Here is a 22,695-nt window from a genome sequence, read left to right as displayed (position 1 = left end):
TAGGCCTGAGATTATGGAGACGCCCGGGACCTCGTAGCTGGTCAGCTATGTAGTTAACGACGACATCAGGCTCACTTAGATTGCGCCGCCGATATAGCTGAAGCCTTGCTAACCGTCTTTTTAGATTACGCACATTAATGTGTATATTATCTGTAATAGCAAGGCATAATGCTATTTCAGGCTGTGTCAGGCCTTGATTGAAAAGATATGTGACGATATGACATGTATGACAATGATCCTCTGACATTGCTACACTGAATGATGTTTCCTGCAATGATTTCATATACTACACTATTATTTTGTTTTCTCAAGATCTCAAATTAATTATATTGTTATCTCGGGAAAACAAAGTTTCGTTATCTCGAGATCTCGAGAAAATTATCACGTTATCTCGGGAAAACGGCAGTTGTTATTTCGAGATAATAACTCGAGATCTCGAGAAAACAAATGAAATTAACTTATCGCGGGAAAACGGAGGATATAAAATGTATGAATGCATGGCCCTTTAGGGCTTCCGTAGTAATGGACTGTTTGACCAAATGATTGTTTGATCAATCAGTCAGTCAATCAATCAATCAATCAATCAATCAATCAATCAATATTGAGCCATTTATACATTTCTTTATTTAAGTTTGATTTTGGCAGTATTAGTCCTCCATATTACATGACTGGTTTATAAACCAGAAGCACTGGCCTGTGGTCCCTGAGAAAGATCACACACGAGTGTGAATGTGAATGTGTGGACAGAAAACAGACCATACTTTTTAAAAAATAAAATAAAATTGTGATACATATGAAGTTGTATGACTAAGATATATGTCACATTCTTAATGTTATTGATATTTCATTTACCAGACTAATAGCAATAGCTAAGACGTGAATCCCTTACAATCGAACTCCGATTAATCAATTAACATCATGTGCATTTTACAATTGAAACAGAGCTGTAGCCATTGGGACAAGCTCGCTGTCACTCGAGAAAACCCCCAGAAAATGCTTTAATTGTATTTGCAGCTCAGCGTCTGCCCCGCCTCTCCCGTGCTCCGATTGGTTACTTTCAAGAGTGCTTAAATTTACGGCTCGCTGATTGGCTGAGAGAGCTTTCTGTTTTGGTTGCCTGCCAGCAGCCGTCTGGAAGGGGAGGGGAGCCGTCTGCCTTCCGCTTCTGGGCTGGATTGACACACAATGAGGAGCAGAGGCTGGGGAGACACTCCACAAACGCCGCTGTAAATAAATACAACAATCACTGAGGCCAGAAAAACATGGAGAACCAGGTACAGTGGCTTTTGTGTCTCCTTGTGGAATCTGAACTTTTCACGGAGAAAATGCCAGCAGGCTGCGCGCTGCCAGGGCAGGAATGAATCCTCTGTTCTGCTAGCCAGAAGAAAAAAATGCTCCTGCTGCTAATGAACTCGTAGTTGTTTGGCTCTGGAGCTATGCTAGCTGGGCACTCATACATCGGTATTTACCGCTAGCTAGCTTCAGTCTACCACACCATTCAGCACCGCTGCATAGCTCTAGCCACAACCAGGCACACAAAGAGATTTACACCTGGTGTTTATTCCGCTCTGTTGTGTTTAAAACGCACATGCACCTTGTTAAACACCATGAAGACCAATTTGAGTCGGGTTTTTGTGTAGCTAAGCTAAGCTAGTCTACCTATCAGGAGAGTGTCGGCCGTTGGCTAAAGGCTAAGGAGCCGCTACAAGGCGCCGGGGAAAAGATTTGTCCTCTCCAGGTTGGGCTGGAGAGGCGGGGTGGTGTCTCCACTGCCAGCGGCCTGAAACCTCACATGCAAGGCTGATTAAAAACGACCATGCAACTTCTGTAATATCTTTGCATTATTAGCCGGCAGTTGGTTAATGTTTAATGCCTACCACATTCATGACTGTAGAGTAAAATGCATGTAGCATGGTGGAAAAGCTCTGTGGCAAGCGTTGAACTTGATCCAGTCATGATGACCACCCATGCATTGGCGGATCTTTATAAAGAAACCAGAATGTAAAACATAATTTAATGACCTGCATGTAAGCCTTTTTGCTCTTGCAAGATCAAGGCTTCGCTTTTGATACTACTGCATGTATAAATCTGCACAGTTAAGATTTATATCATCTTAAACAGCTTCATCATTTATTTTGCAGAAAACAGAAAAGTGGGTTAACCAAATTACACATGAGCTAACTGCAAGGGAGATATTACTTCAAAGTGGGTTAGTCTCTAAATGCCTGGGGTTATTCAGGACTATATTTCAGAAGGTTAGGCCACACACACCCTTGGAAAGTGTCTCAGCCACTTTCTTGGAACTAGTCCCCATTCAGTGTTGGCCCCTTTGAAGTTTAACTAGAAAATGTGTGTGTTCATGCAGAGGAGGTCTTCTGCTACAAGTTAAAAGAGTTGTGTAGTTGTACTTCTGTCGTGAATGTTAACTATGTTACATGTGCAAGATTTGCATTTTGTATTCATACATGCACATTCACAAGTTAAGTGGTGCACATAGCTAAAATCATGCACCCTTGCAAAACACACCTTTTATAAAGGTTATAATATTAAGATCTTGTTAAACTGTTCTAGAGAGGTTTTTGCTGTAATTCATGGTTCTGGTCAAATGAATTGATTTGTACTAGATGGATCCTCACTGATAAACATGGATTTTATAACTTAAATGATCTCTAACTTTGATGCAATACCATAAAGAATTATTTATATTTAATACCATGTTCAATACTAGGGAGCAGATATTCAGCCTTTTCTGATGATCAGTATCGGTGATTTTATTTCTGTCAGATTGCTGATAAAATGAACTAATTTTAGAATATGATACTTTTACTTTGATGCAGCATCCTCTGACGCAATGTCCGGCCCACAATAATATCTGATTGGTAAAACGCCACAATTATTAGTCTACAAATACTGAATAATGTGCAAAGTAACTACTAAACTAACTAAATTTATCAAATAATAGTGGAGAGGAAGTATAAAGTAGCAGAAAAAGGTAATACTAAAGTAAAGTACCTCAAAATTGTACTTAAGAACAGTACTTGATTTCATCACTGGTCGTTTTACAAAGAGTTTCATTTTTACTGCAAATGAATATCGGTCCCAAATATCGGTTTTCAGTCTCCTTGATTTCTGATAACCTGTATCAGTATTGGCCCTGAAAAAGCCTTATCAGTCAACCCCTATTCAATACCATGAGGAAAAATTGACACAACATTGAGGGCATAACTTTTTAGATTGTTATTGAAAGATGAATATAACAAGGCTTGTGTACTGTGTGTTCAGAACAACTGCATCAAAGTTAATTTACTTCTGGAGGAGGTACAGCTATGTGGGCGCTACAGCAACACGTGTCAACTCGCTGTTGGACAGGGGATCGAAAAAACAGCTAGTACTGGAAAATACTGCAAAAAAAATAAGTATTGACACCTTTTCAAATGTTCAGAATTGATTAGTATTGAAATTACAATATTTTTGATAACACTGCATTGCATTGTACTGCTTTTGTTTTAGATAGGTGGATGTGAGAAAACCGGCAGTAAAGTCCATTTGTGAGAGGATGCGTCTTCCCAGTAATTTATTTTATGGTGTAAAGGTAGCACACACACAAATCTTCAGGGCTGAGTTGACAAATCTCAATTTCCCCTATTTGTTTTGGCCACAGAAAGCCGCAAGGCCGAAACATTAGCATGTTGGCTGATATGGCCAAAATAAATAGCTGAAATTGAGATTTGTCAACTCAGCCCTGAAGATTTGTGTGTGTGCTACCTTTATACCGTTGGGTATGCAGCAGCTCTGAGTCTGTCAGATCCGGAAGAGAGTCAAGTTCAGTTTGCAAATGTTGCATTTGAATTCATGTATTGCACATTACAGCATCAGGACACAGCTGGATGATGGTTAATCAGCTTCATGTGTTGTGGACAGTGAAGTAGGACCACGTCTTTGTGTGCAAATACTGCGATCTTTGCTCTTCTTTAGTCATGAGATCTGCATGTAATGAACACAGCATTCGGGAAGACGGGATGAGTGGTCATGCAGCTTCTCATAATCCCCACACGCACATTCACGCACCCCATTTCCAATACTCACTTGTTTTCCTTGGGTGCTGCAGATTGGCTATTTATGACTCCCCCGTGGCTCTCTGGGATTGACTATTTTTCCAATACAAGTAACTGTTTCATCTCTCTCCGTGTCATCTTTTTAGATATAAGACTGGGTGTGAGGAAGGATTTAAGTGGAAGCTGTAGCACTGTGAAATCACAGCTGCTGACGTGATTGTTTGTCCTCCGCTCATAGGGAAAGTTTCTGACTTTTCATTTTAATCGTTCATTAGCTGGCAGAGATTTAACATGGTCATGAGGGGTGTTATTTACAAGTCAGCTGGGAGTTCATTGTTTTTGTGGGTGCCAGCGTGTCTGCCAAAATTAGTATTTCCTCTCATCCTCTCAATTGGAGCTCTGTGCGTGTATGAGAAAGAGAGAGAGCATGAGCACCATCTCAATGTTAGTGGCTTTGTGGTGTCTGGTTTTGTATCCCCCTGTGTTCCTTTTATAGAGGATAGAAATAAATGTGTTGCCTAAAGTCATTTTGTCCATCTCATACCGGAAGACTTGAATGATTGAGAAACTTAACCATTGTTTTTTAGATCCCTGGTGTTAATTTTTTTCAGGCAGTGTGATGCAGTTCAATTGATATCCAGCTCAATCAACGTGATTTTCATTCATGTCTTTATTTTCCCCGCCTCTGGGGCTCTTAATTTTCTGATTATTAGTAGAAATGATCTCCAGTTTCCGGTTTGATAGAGGAATTCTCTTCATACTTTCAGTCAGTTTGACTTCTCTTCCTGTCTGTATTTTATAGAGCTGAGATGAATAGTTTAGTAGCCAATTAATAGAAACTTAATGGTTAATTCATTGTTTACATCATTTTTCTTGTAAAATACTGAACATTTGCTTCCTACAGCTTCTAAAATGTCACATTGTGCTGTTTTTGTTCTATTATATCACAATACATTATTTGTATGTGGGTTTTTTAGACAAAAGAAACAATTTATAGAAACTCTGCAGCTTTCTCCTAAACACCCTAAGAAAAGACTTGTTTGAAAACGTAAAAACAGCAAAAAATAAAATAAAATAGAATGGTTCAATACAGCCCGTCCTGTGTAAGCCAGAAGATCCCGAATTGATTGAACAGACATCACTGGCTTGAACTTGTGCACCCACCCTAATGTTATTAGCTTAGCAGCTACAGTGGCGATTTCAGCTTTAGAAAGGGTCTGAATATTGTCTTGTCAAATCAGTTTGGGATCTCGGGGCTTCCAAAGACTTGGATTACACCAGGCCAGCTGTATGGAGTCATTTTATTTATTTATTTTTTTACGTTTTAAAACAACTCCACATCTAATTCAGTTGTTTAGGAGAATGCTGCCACGCTGTTTTGCTGCGAAGCTCCTGAAATGTTTTGTGGACTGCAAAACTTATCCCAAATTTCCATCAGCGCAGGGGTCAGCAGGTAGTGATTGAATTTTCAGTTTTAGGTGAACTTTTCCTTTAATTGATTATGAAAATGATCATTAGTTGTAGCCCTAGTATTTTATCTATAGCTGCACTTAATGATAATAATAATTCGTGATTGGTTGTCTGCTTTGTTTAATGTCAAAGATTGTGAAAAATGTATGTATAATAGTCTAGTACCCAAGTTTATGTTTTCAAAACAGTGCAAAACCCAAATATTAGAAGTTCACTGGCACAAAAATCAAACAAAAGCAGCAAATCCTCACCCGTGAATGTTTAGTACCTTTTAGGGCTGCACAATTAATCAAAATATTATTGAAATCGCAGTATGGCTACTTGCAATATACAAATCGCAAGAGGTTGCATTTTTAAATTTTAGGATAAATGTGGGATAAACAGCATTATAATGAAGTAGTGCTGCAGAGATGATCAGTCTTGATTCTTTTGATTGAGATTGATTGCTCTATAAGATGTCAAAAAGATCGTGAAAAATGGAAGTTTAATAATCCAGAGCCCAAGTTGATGTCTTTAAAAATGTCTTGTTCTGTCCAAAACCCAAATATTCAAAGTTTACTGGCAGATAAATCAAATAAAAGCTGCTAATCCTCCCAATTGAGAAGCTGGAACCAGTGAATTTTTGGTACCTTTGCATCAAAATAGCTCCAGATTAATTACCAGCTAATCAATTAATCAACTAATTGTCTCAGCTCTAATTTTCTCTGCCTCATTTCGCCTCCTGGGCTCTCAATTTTCTGATAATTGGGAGAAATGTTTATTTTGTCCATGCTCTGAGATAATTGTTCCCTTTTGGTTTCTAATAGAGTCTTCCTCTTTGGCTCATTATCATCCTGATTTTCATGTTGTCCTTATCACATTCCTGATTTTGTGAAGTTGCCAGGGGGATGGGGGTTGTTGATGATTGGAGGGACTCCACGGCTGCTCGCTGTGGGTGTGGTGGAGTCTGGAGTTTAAGGGCATTACTGCCACAGAATGGCCGGGCGGAGTGCCAGCCAGGGGAGGTGTGTGTGTGTATGTGTGTGTTTCTGTGTGTGTGTGTGTGAGAGTGAGTCGGAGAGTGCCAGACCAGCTCATCTCAATCCTGTCCCCTCTAATCCCCCCACTCAGTCCCAGCTCATGAGCTGCTCTCTGCCGGGGCCAAATCCCCACATTCTTCAGTCCTCCCCTGGACATAAAGTGCCTTTCTGTCCCCTCTCGTCTCCCCCCTCGTTCCCTTCTGCACTCCATCTCCATAGCCTCTTCACTTGCTCTGCCAATCACCACCAGCACAGTGTCATTTGCTCGTCCTGTCGCTGTCATTGTTCTTGGCAGAGAGAAGTAGCCCAACAATGTGCCCCTCTTCTGGACGAACCCTTTGAGATCAGTCGGCTCGGGCAGCTAATCACTCCCATTCCACAGGGAGCGTCCCGACACCAGTCCAGGCCAAGTGTTCAGCCTCTCCTCTTGAGTATCAAGTCCACACACTCAAAATAGAGACCCAGAGGTTTTGTTCAAGATGGAATAAGAACCAATGAATAATGGCCCCTTGGTTTAATCTCACTTCTCGCTTTGCTGATGTTTATTTCTTAAACAACCTCGGTTAGCAAGGTGTTTATCTAGAGCTGTGGGGGACAAACAAGTCTACTAAAGACTGTTTTCATTCATTGATTCATCTGTAGATTATTTTCATCATTAATTGTTTTGTCCGTACAACATCAGGACAGTGAAAGTGTCCATTGCATGAGGACAATGCGATTTTGTATTGTCTTGTTTTGTCTGACAAACTGTCCAAAACATAAACATTTTTCAGCAAATTCTCTCAAATGTTTTGGTATTTTTTTTTCTTAACGTATATGTTGTAGGGCAGTTTAATTTATAACAATCACTGTTTCCCATACATACAGTTTACTTGGGCGGGTCGCCCAGGTATATTAACAGCGGCCTAAGTATATTTGGCGACCCATTAAATCGTTTTAGAGGCTTTTTTTTTTTTTTAATCCATCCACGAGAATGACGCCTCCACGAGCAATTAGGTGGCAATCAGCAGTCGCTCTTCCCCTCGCGTCCGCTGTCATTTATTTTTAGAATGAGTTTTTCTGTCCCCTTCTTTTCCTGAAAGCGTGACTTCTTAATTTGTGACATTAATTCTGAGGAAAGTTTTAAATGTGATAGTAAACTGGATATCAAAATAAGAGATTCTGCAGATGAAGGAATAATTCCAAATTATGATAATGGAGTTTTCCCTCATGCATATCAAGGATTTAAGGATAGATGTTGTAATATGCTGTAAGCCTTGAGCAAAAATTGTGATTTGGGGATGTATAATTGAAATTTACTCGATTTGTAACCCTTATTATTTTATCATAGACAAGCAAACATGTATAATAAACCCACTTAATTTCAGGTTACCCTTCTTTTGTCTCTTTTTCTAGTCTGACACATTTAATCTGTGACATAAATGTTCAGAATACATCATCATATCTGACATCTCATGCAGGTTATATGAGCATAGACATGAGGAAAGAAGAGCTTTAAAGGTGCATATGAATCTTTCCATTGCAACATAGCCCACATGCAGATTAAAGTCTAAAAGAGTCAACGGAAGAAGACAAAAATCTCTAGGCATTTATTTGACCTTGCTCTGCTCACCACATCGAGATAATCAAAGACAGACAAATGTTTCCATTCTACATCTTCATCAGTATCTTCATCTCAATAAATCTGCTGCTTCTCATTCTGCCCATGTAGTCCACTTTTAACCTATTTTTGGCTCGTATATATATATATATACTCACCACATATACAGGTCTAATGTGGTCTCATATAGTACGTGACTCTTTTTTTCTGTCTGCCTCTTTTCAGTGCACAGTGCAGGTGAAGCTGGAGTTGGGCCACCGAGCCCAGCTGAGGAAGAAAGTGACATCAGAAGGCTTCACCCACGACTGGATGGTGTTTGTCCGAGGGCCAGAGACCGGCGACATCCAGCACTTTGTAGAGAAGGTCGTCTTCCGACTGCACGAGAGCTTCCCCAAACCCAAGAGAGGTAAGACGGAGAGATATTTCAACACAAACACAGTGTCTTTATTTTCGTAGCATATGTCGCACACCAAGGTAATGAAGTGTTTTAGTTAGTGTTTGCACAAAAGACAGGGATAGAAACTAATTTCACAAAAGTTAAAATGATGAAAACGGAAATAAATTGAAGAGGCTGCTGAATCAAACACATTTCACATTTCTTCATGATGATCCTGTTGCACCAGCAGTTGATAAAATTTGAGCAGGTGTAATAACGCTCCTAATTTTCAAATCAAATTTAAAATGCGAACGTCAACAGGGGTCAAAGTTAAGGTAAGCAATCCAGACATTGTCTCCATGAACAATGCACAGGTGCATATACTGTGCAGTGAAATAATCTATTTTTTATTTTTCTCTCTACATTTAAAGATACAGTCAAGTACACTCACTGTCCGTCTGTCAACGCACAAACATGTTTTGTGTTTGAGTGCCTTTAAAAAATCTCTTATCTTGACATAATACTCTACTTTCAATCATATTTTTGTACAAATTGTAAAAATAAATTTGTTGTTCATCATACTGAATTTATGGCAGTATATACGTTTCCTAAGACTGTTATTCTCCCATAATGTAACATAATTTGTTTATTTTATTTTGTGACAGCTTGTAAGGAGTATTTGTTTCTCAAAAATTATTTAGTTAATATATTTAGGTCATATGACAGTATAGCATTCTATCGATAAGTGTAGTATCACTGTGATAATTAATGTCTTTGTCTGTCTGCAGTATGCAAGGAACCTCCGTACAAAGTGGAGGAGTCGGGCTACGCAGGCTTCCTCATGCCTATTGAGGTTTACTTCAAGAACAAGGTGAGATAGACTGAATACGGACAGTAAACTGTAGGCTTGTTTCCTTCAAAGAAACTGTTGGAGCTAAAAAAAAACTATTATGTTTTCAAGGTCGGGAATATGCTTGAATTTAAATATATTATCCTTGATAAAGACTTGACTTTCAATATAATCTGAAATTTGAAATGAAACGATCCCACTGTCACGTTTATTTGTTGTCTCCTGCCCACTGAGCAGGCAATGTCTGTGGACGTCCAAAACAGGTTGATATCATGTCCGTTGGGCCAGGCCATGATCTGGACGTCCATTGACAGCCAGAATTAGTCGATAAAGGACGTTGAGAAAAGACGTCCAGTCAGGCTATAATCTAGACATCCACTGACATCCAGAATTAGTTGAGAATAGACGTTCGTACTGGCTATGATCTGGACGTCCACGGACAGCCAGAATTAGTCGATAAACGACATTGACAAAAGACGTCTGGCCAGCCCATAATCAGTTGATAAAAAACACTGAAAAAAGACCAAAGAAAAAAGATGCTGGTTGGGGTGGAGAGACAGCATGGCTAAGAGACAGTGTATGCATCTTCCCATGGCCATATAAACGTCTATACAACGTCCAGAAAAGACATATAAAAAACTTTCATTCTGGCTCCCCAGAGGACGTCTTTTAGATGTCTTTGGATGTCCATAAATGACGTCTAAAAGACGTGATCTAGACCACTTTTTGCTCACTGGGTGGCATCGAAATTAGCAAATAAGTAAACATGATCAAAACACACAATCAAAGTTAATATGAACAGCTGATAAAATGAACAAAGTCACACATTGATTGCTATTGGTATAAAGGACTTCTTTAAGCTTTATTTTTCACAATTGCATTTATGATGATGAAGGGTTTAAAAGTCTGGAATTTTTTGTTTTGGGTATCTTGAAAGTGCTTGAGTTTTACTCTTCTGAAAGCTGTATGAACTGTGCACGGATCTCTCTGTGTCAATGTATTTATTTTATTTAACCTTTATTTTACCAGGGATATTCCCATTGAGATTCAAAATGCCTTTAACAAGCGAGTCCTGGCCAAGATAAATGTCATGTTTTAAGCTTCACGGCGGATTAAGACCAAGCTTAGACTGCCTTTCCATAAACATACAAATCTGGGTTACGGGGGAAAAACAGGTTTTTCTAGCAGAAATGCAACCTTGTTTACCAGGTTAATTCCTTAACTTGGCAAAAGAAAGCAGCTGTTCCTTTTACCATGATACTTCAGAAATCAGGTTATTGCCCAAAGCCAGAAATAATCAGATTACTTAAGTGCACGTATAGTGTTTGAGTGCAGCACAGCGATGCTCTGTCTCTTTGGTCAACCTTACTAACACACTCTCCAGTAGGTCAATAAGAGTTATTATACAGTACATATATATTTATTATATATCCACTCAGCCAATCAGAATGAGCAATTGTGTTAGTAAAACATTACTTTAATAGGGGACATTTCTCTCCTTAAGTGATAGAAATAAAATAAGTACACCCTATTATACTGGCACCTTTAAGTCTCCATTAGCCGTTTAAAAGAATGATGAAAGACAGAAAGAACCACTTAACTCTCATTACAAGATAAGGATGGTGCTTCAGAGGTCTGTGCACATTAGTGCAGCTCCTGCAGTTCTTTACAATATTAAACCTCTGGACTGCACCCAACAATGTTACTTCCTCCTCTTAGGTGCGATTAACTTACACACAGTGGACAAATCTGTCAAGAAGATGATGAAAATACTCAAAGGCAATCACAAGGAGTGTAAACATCAGCAGCCATTATTCCACCTGCTTTACAAGAAGACATTTTGTTTTGTAGAATCCCTCAGTGTGTGTTAATGCTTTCTCTCTGCTTTAATTGTCCTCTCCTCTAAAGCTTCTCTCAGGAATGTTACTCGTTTCTTATCAGTGTGCCGGCTCCAGCTTTGTCTGTCTCTTTTATTGACTTCCAGGGTGATAGTTCATTCATTCAGCTTTTATCTTTTGTTGTGAAATATGCAGGTATTGAGAGGTGACGGTATGAAGGGCAGTAATGCAGTAAGACAAACACAGATTAGTTTGTGTCACATTACTGTTACAGGAGGGTTTAAACAGTCTTTATCTGCTGTCTTTCTTCAGGAGGAGCCAAAAAAGGTGTGTTTCAACTACGACCTCTTCCTTAACTTGGAGGGCAACCCACCAGTGAACCACCTGCGCTGTGAGAAGCTCACCTTCAACAACCCCACCAAAGAATTCAGGAGAAAGCTGATCAAAGCTGGAGGGGTGAGGCTGCCTGACACACTGGCTGGCTGCCAGGTTGACTAGACTGATGGCTAAATAAGTGACTTTAGTAAACAGTAGGGCTGTAATAGCAGCTACCACATGATGTTTTTTATGAATTCTCAAATACGGGTGTGAAGATTTTTATTCCCCCATTTGAAGTCTGTCTTTAAACTATATCATCACTGCAGGGTATCTGCAGGTCTTGAAACATCTTCAAAATCATTGAATTCAGTTCCCCAAAAAAGGCCCTAGATTGTTAGTAATGTTAATAAATACTAAACACTAAAATGGGATTGTTGCGATGCTGGATTGTGCGTACAGGCGGCTTTTCAAACCTTTTTTATTATGTTTTCGGGTTGTCAGTCCATCCATCCATCCCTTTCTCATGAACGCAATATCTAAGGAACGCCTTGAGGGAATTTCTTCAAATTTGTCAAAAATGTTCCATTGGACTTAACGATGAACTGATTAGATCAAGTTCACTGTCACACATTTTATGGCCATTATTCAGTGCCATCACTCAGAGATTGTGACCACATTTTATGTTTGGTCAGATACCGAATTGGTGACACTATTCTTGGGTGCCCACCTTGAAATGTTTTAATTGAAAAAATTGTTATATACTGCTGGGAAGCACCGAAAAAAACAGTATGCAGCTGGCTCATTCTAGGCCATATTGTCCCTGCTCGTTATCCATCATGCTAACATATGTTCGCAGGCATGGTTGTTAAACAGGTAATATGTTGTGTATGTTTACTAAGTAGTTTCAACAAGTAGGGATCAACCCATACGACTTTTTCAGGGCGGATACTGATTATTAGAAACCAAGGAGACTGATAACCAATATTTAGATCTGATATGGATTTGCAGAAAAAATAAAAAATCTTAAGAGTTGTATTTGTATTATGTAAGAGTATTTCCTTTGTCTGCTAAGTATAATGCTGCATCAGAGCCAAAGTAGTACATTTTAAAATTATTTTTTTATTTTATTGGCAATCTGACAGAAATATCACCCGTACTGAATATCAGCCCCAACAATCAGCCAGGCTGACAATCGGTCTATCCCTATTAAAAAGTCATGAATTTAACTTCATTAAACTTAACAAAGAAAAACGTGACTTTCCTGCATAATGTAATGATCATAAAGGTTTATGTTATGTTCATCAGTTTTAACTTTTCATCTTTGTTACAGAGAAATTATATTTATTCCAATCAGTTTGGCGTGGCTGACAGCTTTTTGTGAACAAAAATGTTGCAACATATGAGCTTTGCCTGATGAAGATCTGAGGACCAAATGTTGTTTATAAAATTGGTACAAATGTTGTAAAGTGTGCAGGATTCTTTGTTTGCTTCACAATCTGTTTTGTCAGAACCTTAATCTTAAGCTTAAACTCGCAGTTAGCAGCACTCAGTTACTGTGCAATGTTTTGTACTGATGACTCACGCTGTAGAAGTGCTTGAACTGTGAGTCACGTATCATTGTCTTTGACGGGGACTTTTACATACAGAACCAGGGCCAAAATTTCCTTTTCCTCTATAAAAGTCTGGTTTTCTCATTAGTGAAAATAAATAAAGGCCCTGTACATTTTTGGAGAATTTACAGTATATATTCAGTGGCTTCCATGACTCTTGTCTCTTTGATTTCAGGTATTGGTGGTTCCAGAGGGAGCTGAGGCCGTGTCGAGGCCCAGTCCAGACTACCCGATGCTCCCCACCATCCCCCTCTCTGCCTTCTCAGACCCCAAGAAGACCAAGACCTCTCATGTGTCAAAGGTTGGTTACATTTTCCAAAGAAAAACACCATCTTAGTCATCTCAAACATGTCAGCTTGCTCATTCATTCATGGTGTCACAACTTCATTGATCATTCCAGTCCATTTTATTGACCTGTTTTTTGCCTGGCCCTTAACAACAGTCTTCAGAACAGGTTGACTCAGGCTCGTAATCATTCCCAGCTGTTTTTGAGCATCTGTATGCATGTATGCAGAATTACTCAGCCGGCTTATCTGCCAGGAGAGGGTACATATGAGGAGAAAACAGGAAACTGATCCCGCTACAGTTTAATTTGTTGCCACTGTTGGTATAGACCTTTCACAGAGACCAGTACAGTTTCTACATGTATGGGTTTGCTTCTGTAAGTGTTTTGTTCTACAGATTTTGAGTAATTTACAAAACTTCAAGACCCACATTGGTGACTATCTTCAAGTTGTCCTAATGTCTACATATAAATAATTAAAATGTTCCCTTCATTTGACAAAGATGTACATGTCGCTTCAATCCTCATTATTATTGTGACATGAGTGGGCGTTTGTTGAGCAGCAGCTTGAGGCAGATAGAGGACTTGGTTTCATCCAGCTGTGTCCATCTGCTGACATAGAAAAAAATCACATCACACAGACACACTCGCATAGCGACTCCCTCCAGTCTTCCAGTCTGTATTGAGTCTATTTTTTACAGTGAATGAATATAACAAAGACCCTTGTGTGAACACCTCTAGAACTGTTTGCTGATACGTGGATGAACAGTGTGGAAATAATCATCCCATACCTGTATCACTGTGCCTGAGAGCTTTGTTTAAAAGGCAATCCTGTTGATGAGATGCACACATACATCCTTCACTACATGATCAGTTCGTCTGCTGCCCTCAAAGTTTTACTACAAGTTTAAGTTTCCTCATTAAATGCATTTAAAGATAAGATTTTGTTCTAATGTAACTCCAGTAAAACAACAAATGTAGTCCATTGCCAGTTGACTCATGACTGTAAATCCAGATTGGCAGCTCACAGCAGGAGCAGTGTGTAAATACTGTCTGCATACTCTACTGCAGTGTAGTAGAGTATCTCTGTTTAATACACTGAACTAACTTTTTCTTCTCATTTATTTTTCTACTTTTGTCCACACTAGTGGCATGACTCTAGGCAAAGTCTATCAGTCGGTCCGACTGAAATCTGTTAACGGACAGATTAAGGCGGAATTTTGTACACACGTTCATGCTCCCCAGAGGATGAATTGTACTTTAGTAATCGCTTCACTTTTTCTCTAGTACCACCACAAGTTTGATATTTGTGGTTATGAGTGAAATGTCTCGAGATCTTTTGGACAGATAAGCAAGGAGTTTTGGTACAAATAATCATGTTGCCCTCTGGATGAATTGCTATAACTTTCGTCGTTCTTTAGCTTTTCATCTAGTGCCATTATCAGGTTAAAATTTCATCTTGTTAAATATTTTGTTTTATGATCGAATACCTGCAAAACTAAAGAAATCTCCATCCATTTCAACTTAAGTGTTCATAAGCAATTGTCAGCATATTAAACTATGCTAGTGAACATGAGAAATATTATACCTTAGCACAGAGCTGCTAGCGTGGCTGTAGACTCTCAGTCTTGTTATTGCATGAAGAGGTTTTTTTTTTTTAGACTGATCACTGAGAAAATTGTTATTTTGGCTATAGTTCACGCTGACCGACAAGCTTAATTTGACATCTGGTTCACAGTAAATAATGTTATTACAGTACAGACTAGACTTGCCAGAGCTTGATGAGGTCTTTATGCAGCTGAGCCTGTCTCCGTTTATGAAGCCTTTGGCTGAGTGCTCTCATTGTCAGTCACAGTGCTGCTGTTGTATTCTTTCTCCAGGAACCCAGCAAAGAAGGAAGTGGTGGCAGCAGCAAAGGACCCAAACCACACAAGCTGACCAAGGAGCACCGTGAACGGCCCCGAAAAGACTCTGAGAGCAAAGCCACGTCAAAAGGAGACAACGACAGAGACGGAAGCAGCAAGAGTGGCCGCGATCCTTCCTCTTCCTCATCATCGTCTTCAAAAAAGCCGTCAGAGATCAAAGTGAAAGATGAAGTTAAGGTCCTACCCAAGGCTGCCTTCAAAGAGCCTAAACTCACCCTGAAGGAGTCGAAGATGGAGGGCATGTCCCCTAAAGGAGGGGGGGCAGGGAGCGGAGGGGGTGGTGGGGGAGGAGGAGGGGGAGGGCCCGGGGAGTCCAAAGCCCCGGGGAAACGACCCTCCACTGTCGAGTCTCCCAAACCCAGTGCGAAAAAGCAGAAGAAGGGCAGCTCAGAGGGGCCGAAGGGGCCGACCGGCGGGGCCTTTACAGGAACTTCTCCTCGAGTCTCCTCCTCGTCTGCAGCCAGCCAGCCATACGCAGAAAAGAAACCTTCCAAGGAAAAAGGTCGCTGGGCTAAAGGCAAGAATGACACACAGGAGCCGAAGGAGCCCAAGAAACCTCCAGAGTCAGAGGAGTCGAATTCAGATGAACCATCGTCAAAGTCAGAGGTATGTCGACGTGAAAATGTGGAAAGAGACAACATTTTTTGACTGTAAAAAGATTCTTTTTTATAATGTCAAGCTATGTAAAAATGTCACTTCAACACAATTCATATAATGTTAATTATCATTATATATCATGTAGGGGTGCAACTGAGGATTGTTTTTATGATGTCTTAATCGAACGATTATTTTCTTGTTTAATCTATTGATTGTTTCATTTATAGAATATTAGAAAATAGTAAAAATGTCCAAAACCAAAAAAGAGATATTCAATTTACTATCACACAAGATGAAGGAAAGTGACAAAACCTCACAAATGAGAAACTAGGCAATGTTTTTGTTGTTTTTTTTGTTCGATTTATTAATTAATCTACCAATCATTTCCCTGTTGTACTTTCTAATTTGTATATTTAACAAAAAGGATATTCTCTCTCTCTCTCTCTCTCTCTCTCTCTCTCTCTCTCTCTCTCTCTCTCTCTCTCTTTTGTCTTTTGTTTTGTCTCCTACAGCAGTCAGCCCCTTCGAGTCCCTCCAACTCCAGTTCGAGCTCTGACTCCAGTTCAGATTCAGACTTTGAGCCTGGACAGAAACAAGGGCAAGGTAGAGTCCATTCACCTTCTTTCACCAAAGATAATTTTATGTAACTGTTTAAACGTGTAATTTGGGTATGTTAAAAGTTTGCTTGAATTACAAGGTTCAGGTCAATATTGTAGTTTGTGTGATGCTGTCGTCCTCTCCCAGGTCCCCTCCGGTCCATGGTGGAGGAGATCCAGTCAGAAGAGTCGGACGATGACGACAGCAGCTCAGAGGAGGAGACGCCCATCAAGACTAACCCCCCCAACCGGGACTCTCGGTTAGTCTCCCTAAATACACCTTTACATCTCTAATTTTCATTGTAGATTAATTTGTAGATTTCTCAAATAATTGATAAGACGTTTGGTCTATAAATGTCTGAAGATGGTGAAAAGTGTTCCCCAAAGTTCAAGATATCATCCTAAAATGTCTTGGTTTGAAAATATTCACATTTAAGAAGCTAGATAAAGAGCTAGATAAAATTATTCAAACAGTTTAATAGTTGGCTATTAATTGAATAGCTTACAACTAATCGATTAATTGTTGCAGCTCTAATCTGATGTTTTCCTCTCCTCTTATTTTTTTTGTCTCTGTATGTGGACATTTAAGTCACATGCTCCAAGTACATCATGATTTATTTGCCAAGTCTGTTTCCTGACTTTCCTGTTTCATTTTGCTTTTATCCGTACACCAACTTTTCTACCTCAGCCTCGACCTTTTTGTGATATTTTGAGTTTGACTTTTTATTTTTCTTTCTTTTTTTTCTTTTTTTTTTTTTTAGATTTCCAGCATTTACAGTCAGGTTTTTATATGCACAAATTTCAAAATTGATATAAACACAGCTGGCTGGAAGTTTTGGTTTGCATCAGTATTATTTTCCATTTACAGAATTTGTAGCACTGTAATTCAAATGGCTTTTATCACACAATCTGACATGCCTCAGAACTGATGTGGTACAGACCGACAGAGATTGCCAATAGATTTTATTAGACTTATCTTGAACAGTGTGACATGCAGTCAGAGACACAATTTCGTGTCTCTTTTTAATATTATTTACCCTTGTTGTTCTTTTGATACATTTCTGTCTCCTTCACCAAATGAAACTCCAAACCAAAAACAGCTTATATTGATTTTATTTACTGACTGCCATATTAACAGCAGATATTAATGATGATCTCAGACGCACATCATTCAAGTACAATGGTAAGCCGTATGACAATGTGTTCTGTCTGTCAGTCTGTGTGTGACTGACCTCTGACCTCACCCTGTCCCCTGTCAGACTCAGCCTGGACAGCGAGAGTGACAGCAGTGACGGCTCGCACAGCCCCAGTCGAGACCCCGCCCCGCCCCCGCAGAAACACAACTCCACCAACAACAAAGTGAGTCACGCAGACTGAGTCAGCGTGCGACCTGCTGATTACTGATTCAGGCCTCATATATTCTTAACAATATATTATACATTTTTCATCATCCGGTGTGTCTCTTCTTCAGGATAATCCTTCCTTAAAGTCTTATTTTGTGTGTTTGTGTGGTATTGTTAGAAAAATTGAAATTTGAAACGCATGGATGAGCAAAAGTGTCAAAATAATATTGCCAGAACAGTGTGAGGCAATAGTTTAGACACAGATGACTCATTTGAATTTTACTACATGCCATATTTTTAATGTCTTGCTTCCTAACACAGAATAGCCTAAAGACATTCAGCAGACAGACATTTCAGCTTTATTAAATGTAATCAGTGTCCCAGATTTCCTCAAGCCTCTGTCTCTCATCTCTGTATCATCTGTCTCTTAAATTTCTCTCCCCTTTCCCTCTTTTTTTTTCTTTCTCCAATGTGTTTTCTGCAGGTTTCAGGCAGAAAGAGTCCAGATTCCTCATTTCGCTCAGAGAAGGTGTTGAAGAAGGGATACGACAAGGTAGGAAGGGTAAATCAAACTTTTTATGCTTTAACTCTCACCCACACATACACATTCAATGTTTCTGTCAATATTCAATGAATTCAATATGGAGTGATGGCCAGTGAATTGATCCAGATGTGCAAACAGTAGACAGTCTCTGGCCTTTGAACCCTTGAAAATAAATCTCTTCTTTCTTCTTTGTAACAAGATGATTCATGTAGTGATAAAACTCTGGCGAACAGGTTCTGTTTCACCCCTTCACATTAAACATATTCTCAGTTTAATGGATTCTGTTGAGACATCAGAAAAAAAGGTTAAATCCCACAGAGATTAAATTAAAAGGAAGATGTCTACTTCAATATGTAGTTTCAATCAAATAGTCCCAAGTTTAACATTTTGTTTGGAGAGCAGCAGAACGTTTTTCAGCTAAATCAAAAGCTGTCGATATGGTTTGGTGTCACTCAAGTCGACTTGATTTATGTAGCCCAGATTTGTCTGGGCGTGCTCCGTTTACAATCTAAACAACATACTATGATAGTTTGACTTTTTACAGATCAACTGTCTGGTCAACCACACAAAGCATGTATGCATATTAACAATAAAAAATACATAACAATACACCCTGACAGTGGATAAATACACGATAAACACCCTCTCGTTTGTGTGATTATGTCTAGATTAATTAGTTTGCTCCATAACTGAACAAATAAACCGCAAAAGGGCAGTGTGGACCATGCAGCGTTGGTTGTCAAGAGAATTGTCATAGAGACAAGATGCACGGGAACCTTTTTTTCTCTCAGTGCACAAACGCTTCATCCCAGCACTCACAAGAGCTTTTCAGCCAGAAAAAAACGCTCTGTAGACACGGGCCCTAAGTTTCTCCACTAAATCGCGACTCTATAGGGACATTGCTTTTTCAAAAATATATAAAATTGTGAAAAAAAATAGCTCTTCTCTCTGTCCTCAGCCAACGTGCTAACTAACCTCACAGTTGCCATGTAACTGACACCAATAAATCTACCGTCCACTAGCTGGGCTGCATCTGATTGGCCAAATGTTGTGAATGCTTGGCCCGTGTATCCAGGGCTCCATCTGATAGGTCAAATGTTTGCATGCATAACAATAATTTTTCTTATTTATTGCGTGTCAGGCCGTTATTTGCAATGTGCTTACTGTGCGTGCTCACATCGAAAAGATGACGAAAATGTGTTTTATAAATTAGCGATAATTGAAAGTAGCACATAATTTGTTCAAACTAATACATCCGTCATCATCTTAATCCATCCTGACATACTAAATGTTGTTTAATTGACATTTGCTTTCTGGTCCTCTGCTCTTTCCTGACAAACTAAGATTACAGTAAGCAGCCTAACCTTTATCTTTGATTTTTGCCATCCACGATGACGAATCCAAAAAGCGCCCAGAAATTACTTCTTAGATGGTTTGGTGTCATGATTATCTGGTCAGCAAGGTTTGCTAGTTTTCTCTCTAGTTAGGGCAGCATTACCCCCAGCTAAAAACCTTTTCCCTGTGTTTGTACTGAAGTTAGATTTTTGATTACAAAGGAACATCACTATGAGTCTCTGCTGTCCTTGAATACTAAATCGACCATGTTCACCTCTCTGCAGGCCTACACAGAAGAATTAGTGGACCTCCATCGCAGACTGATGGCTTTAAGGGAGCGTAACGTCCTACAGCAGGTGTGTGTTCATGCCATGGTCTCTCATGTTGATAAACATCATACCAACACCATATTCTACACCAACTGGAATACCAACAAGTGTTGACAACCATTTTTAAAAATTGCATCTTTTGCAGAGAGTTTCAGCATGAATAATGAGATCTAAAGGACAAAGTTAACACATTTCATTTTAAGTGTTTTCTATTGCATAATGTAGGTAATAATGTTATGTAATATGTAATAACATCACGTGACATATGTTGTCATATCACACAGCTTGGAGTGGAAGTACTGAAAAATGTGATATTATAATAATAAAAATGTCTAGGTCTGATTATGAAACACGTGATCTGAAGTACAAATATGGTAAATGATTAATTGATCTCTCCTCTGTCAGATTGTCAACCTGATCGAAGAGACGGGCCACTTCAACGTGACCAACACCACCTTTGACTTTGACCTCTTTTCACTGGACGAGTCCACCGTCCGCAAACTACAGAGCTACCTGGAGGCGACGGCCACGTGACAGGAAGCTGACGTGGGGAAACCGGTGTGTGGATGGCAGCGCGGAGGTAGACTTGCCACCACCTCTCCTCTCTTTTAAGGAGGGGACAAGCAGCCACATCTGTCGCAGCCGTCTCACAGGCCTGACTGAACCGTCGAACAACTACCACACAAACAGAAACACTCGAACAAAACACAAGCACACATGAAGACACACCGCCTTCAGGTGACGCTGGGGAGGAGACTGAAGGAGGAGGTGTGGAAGGGAGGGGTGGGAGAGAACTCCATCTACAGTCAGGATTTTCACTACACATCTTTTTTTTTTCTGTCTGTGCAGAGCTGTGGAATGCACCCCACACCCCCTCCTTCACCCCCCTGCACTCATATTGCTCTCGCCTTTGCAAAGCCAATACCCACCCTCCCCTCCCATTTCCTCCCCCTTCACACGCACACTCCTTACTTGGCAGAACGCTCCAGTTCCCTTCCCCCTGCTGTCAGCTGGAGCTCATTTCTCTCCCGACATACTGTTGAGTCGTGTGTGTGTTGACTGTGCATGTGTGTGTGTGCATGCGAGCGCTGCTGAGGTTTAAGAGGAGATGTTGTCTCTGTGGTTACCGACTTCTCTTTGTTCATGGAGCTCGAGCCCAAACAACAACAGTTTCCCCTCCTTTCCCGCACACACGACAAACAGACAGATTCAGGTAATACTTGACTTCAAACCCCCACATTTAGCATTTTTAGACAATATACAAACATTGAATTAATGGTTTATGACACACTATAATGTAGTTGTAAGCAGATATGTGATTTTTAATGTATTTGTCAATGACTCCTGTGGGCACACACAAGTGGAGGCTGGTTTACCAACAGATAATGATTGACAATTAGGGCTGCAACTAACAATTATTTTCATTCGGCCTATAAAATGTCTTAAAATTGTGAAAAAAATGCTCATCACAATCTCCCAGAGCCCAAAGTGACGTTTTCAAATTGCTCCTTTTGTCCAACCAACAGTCCAAAGCCCAGAGACTCTTCATTTATCATCATAAATGATAAAGAGAAGCAGGAAATCCTGACAATTAAGAAACTGGAACCAGCAAATGTTTGATATGTTTGCTTGAAAAAAACAGTTCATTGATTATCAAAATAGTTCACATTTAATTGTCTTTTGAGCAATAAATCGACTAAAAGTTGCAGCTCTAATGACAATATTGTTGAAACACTGTTGTTATGATATAAAATATGTCTTAATGGGATAAATGTTGACAAATACTGAACTTTAAAGGGGCAATATGTAAGAAATTCAGTTGAAAATTCAAGAAATTCAAACTCAGAATTTTAATATTTACAATATGAATGAGGTAATAATACAAAATCAGAAATATTTATCTTTTCCATAACTGAATAAACAAGCTGTTCTCAGAGGAAAATAAGGTCCCCAGAACACTGTTTGAAGCTAGAAAGGTGGCAGGGTCCGCCAAATAAACCAGTAAAACAGTCTCAGTTTTCACATCACGCTACAATCCGCTCACATTTGAGGGGTTAATGCATGTAAATTGAAATTGTTGTTGACTTGTTACTTAGAGCCCCTTTAAAAAAAATCTAAAATGTCCTTACAGAGGTGTGTACAACAAATAACTGTGTTATCAAACATTTATTAAATGTTCACAGTGCTTATAAATGCTAAATAGGGGAGGTTAAAGTCGTACCCAGCACATGTTTGTCCTTACACTCAACACTGTACATGATGACACTGAGACGTATGCTGTATGTGTGTGTGTGTGACTGTGTTATGGATGAGCTTTCTCTGTTTTCTGAACATTTGAAAACACATGTTCTGTTGAGTTTCCCCTCTACTTCCTCGCACTGAAAGCTGAGCCTTGACCTCCTACCAACAGCTCCCCCCTTCCCACTGAATCCCCCTCATCCTCTACACCCTCCTCTTTCTTCATCTCCCTTATTCCCATATTGGCGTGCATGAAAGGGCTCGACTGCTCGCGGCCAGAGCAGTGGAGGATCACTCCTGAATTGCCTTCTAAGTGGTGGGTAGGGTAGGGTAGGGTGGGGTGGGGGTTTAAAACAAAAATAAAGCCGT

General features: G+C 39.7%; 1 protein-coding gene across 2 annotated transcripts; it reads left to right on the top strand.

Moving 5' to 3' along the window:
* The first annotated feature begins 1,205 nt into the window (after positions 1 to 1,205).
* LOC141005154 (protein ENL-like) lies at positions 1,206 to 22,695 on the top strand. Of its 2 annotated transcripts, none has more exons than XM_073476928.1 (12): positions 1,206 to 1,274; positions 8,370 to 8,550; positions 9,309 to 9,391; positions 11,521 to 11,664; positions 13,312 to 13,437; positions 15,300 to 15,950; positions 16,454 to 16,544; positions 16,686 to 16,797; positions 17,797 to 17,896; positions 18,365 to 18,433; positions 20,044 to 20,115; positions 20,494 to 22,695. In XM_073476928.1, the coding sequence occupies exons 1-12, from the start codon at positions 1,263 to 1,265 to the stop codon at positions 20,620 to 20,622; spliced, it is 1,770 nt and encodes a 589-aa protein (XP_073333029.1). In that variant the 5' UTR covers positions 1,206 to 1,262; the 3' UTR covers positions 20,623 to 22,695. The 2 variants fall into 2 exon arrangements, with proteins under 2 accessions (XP_073333029.1, XP_073333028.1); XM_073476927.1 differs by having other exon boundaries at positions 18,365 to 18,442.

This window comes from Pagrus major, chromosome 11, assembly GCF_040436345.1.
Source record: "Pagrus major chromosome 11, Pma_NU_1.0".
Classification (NCBI taxonomy): Eukaryota; Metazoa; Chordata; class Actinopteri; order Spariformes; family Sparidae; genus Pagrus; species Pagrus major.
Note: the sequence above shows the minus strand (reverse complement) of the source record. Positions and strands in the feature narration are given on the sequence as shown.

Excerpts from the sequence above, each read along its gene's own strand:
- LOC141005154 (XM_073476927.1), top strand. Across the intron at positions 11,665-13,311 it reads AGCTGATCAAAGCTGGAGGG|GTATTGGTGGTTCCAGAGGG; the intron begins GTGAGGCTGCCT and ends CTTTGATTTCAG. Across the intron at positions 18,443-20,043 it reads GATACGACAAGGTAGGAAGG|GCCTACACAGAAGAATTAGT; the intron begins GTAAATCAAACT and ends ACCTCTCTGCAG.